This window comes from Trypanosoma theileri (genome assembly GCF_002087225.1).
Source record: "Trypanosoma theileri isolate Edinburgh chromosome Unknown TM35_Tth_42_V1, whole genome shotgun sequence".
Lineage (NCBI taxonomy): Eukaryota > Euglenozoa > Kinetoplastea > Trypanosomatida > Trypanosomatidae > Trypanosoma > Trypanosoma theileri.
The window spans coordinates 141,721-142,572 of NW_021639884.1; the positions used below are offsets into that span (position 1 = coordinate 141,721).

Consider the following 852-nt stretch of genomic DNA (forward strand, 5'->3'; position numbering starts at 1 on the left):
TATTATTATTATTATTATTATTATTATCATCATTAATAATAGTAGTAGTAGTAAGAGTGGAAATAGAAGGAGAAAGAATAGGGTATACATCACGTTCACCGAGTATCAAAAGACTATCCTGCATAGTAGAATGATTAGCCACAATCACAGGCGCCTCTTTATAGGATCCATCTGGTTGAAGACCGTAGTTCTCTACATGCACACGATGAACTCGCCAATATCCAAATGTAAATATCCACCAACGCATAATTCCTCTCAACAAAGGTTTACTCCATTGACGATAATGTATAGGTAAAAGAATAGTAATAAGTGAAATCATACCCATGAATACTATTAACAACAGAGTATACACAATTCGAAGTGGCACTAAAAAAAGGAAACCAAATAAAATTAATTTTATCACTTGTAGTGATGTATTGGATAAATCATAATTGTAAATAAATGGATGTACGGCTTCTCGTGGTAATGCCACTCGTGGTGGTCGCACTGCTCCCATTGTGTGAACTATATCTTTAATAGTAGTAATATCTAGAGAGATATCCTCATTCTCCCTATCACTATTATCATATTTACCCTTATTATTATTATCCTTATCACTATTAATATTAATATTATTATTATTATTGCTATGATATTTCTCAGATATTGGGGGTGTGGAAGACGCCAGAGTCATGTCTCTACTGTTGCTGTTTACATGAGTGGACATGTTGGAGATGAAACCGCAGTAGTCGTAAGCAAAAAACAAAGAAATAAAAATAACTTCCCCCTACGTCTAATCAAAACACTAACACAAAAAACACACAAAATAATAATAAAAAGAAAATAGAGAAGAAATAAAAAAAAAAAAAAAAA

The 852-nt window shown here is 32.0% G+C and overlaps 1 protein-coding gene across 1 annotated transcript; it reads right to left on the minus strand.

Moving 5' to 3' along the window:
- Position 1: 1 nt before the first annotated feature.
- Positions 2–706, minus strand: TM35_000421440 (uncharacterized protein; the record flags this gene model as incomplete). Its single annotated transcript, XM_029029955.1, has 1 exon — positions 2–706. A coding segment is annotated over one exon (705 nt), but the record flags the coding sequence as incomplete, so codon positions are not given.
- Positions 707–852: the final 146 nt, after the last annotated feature.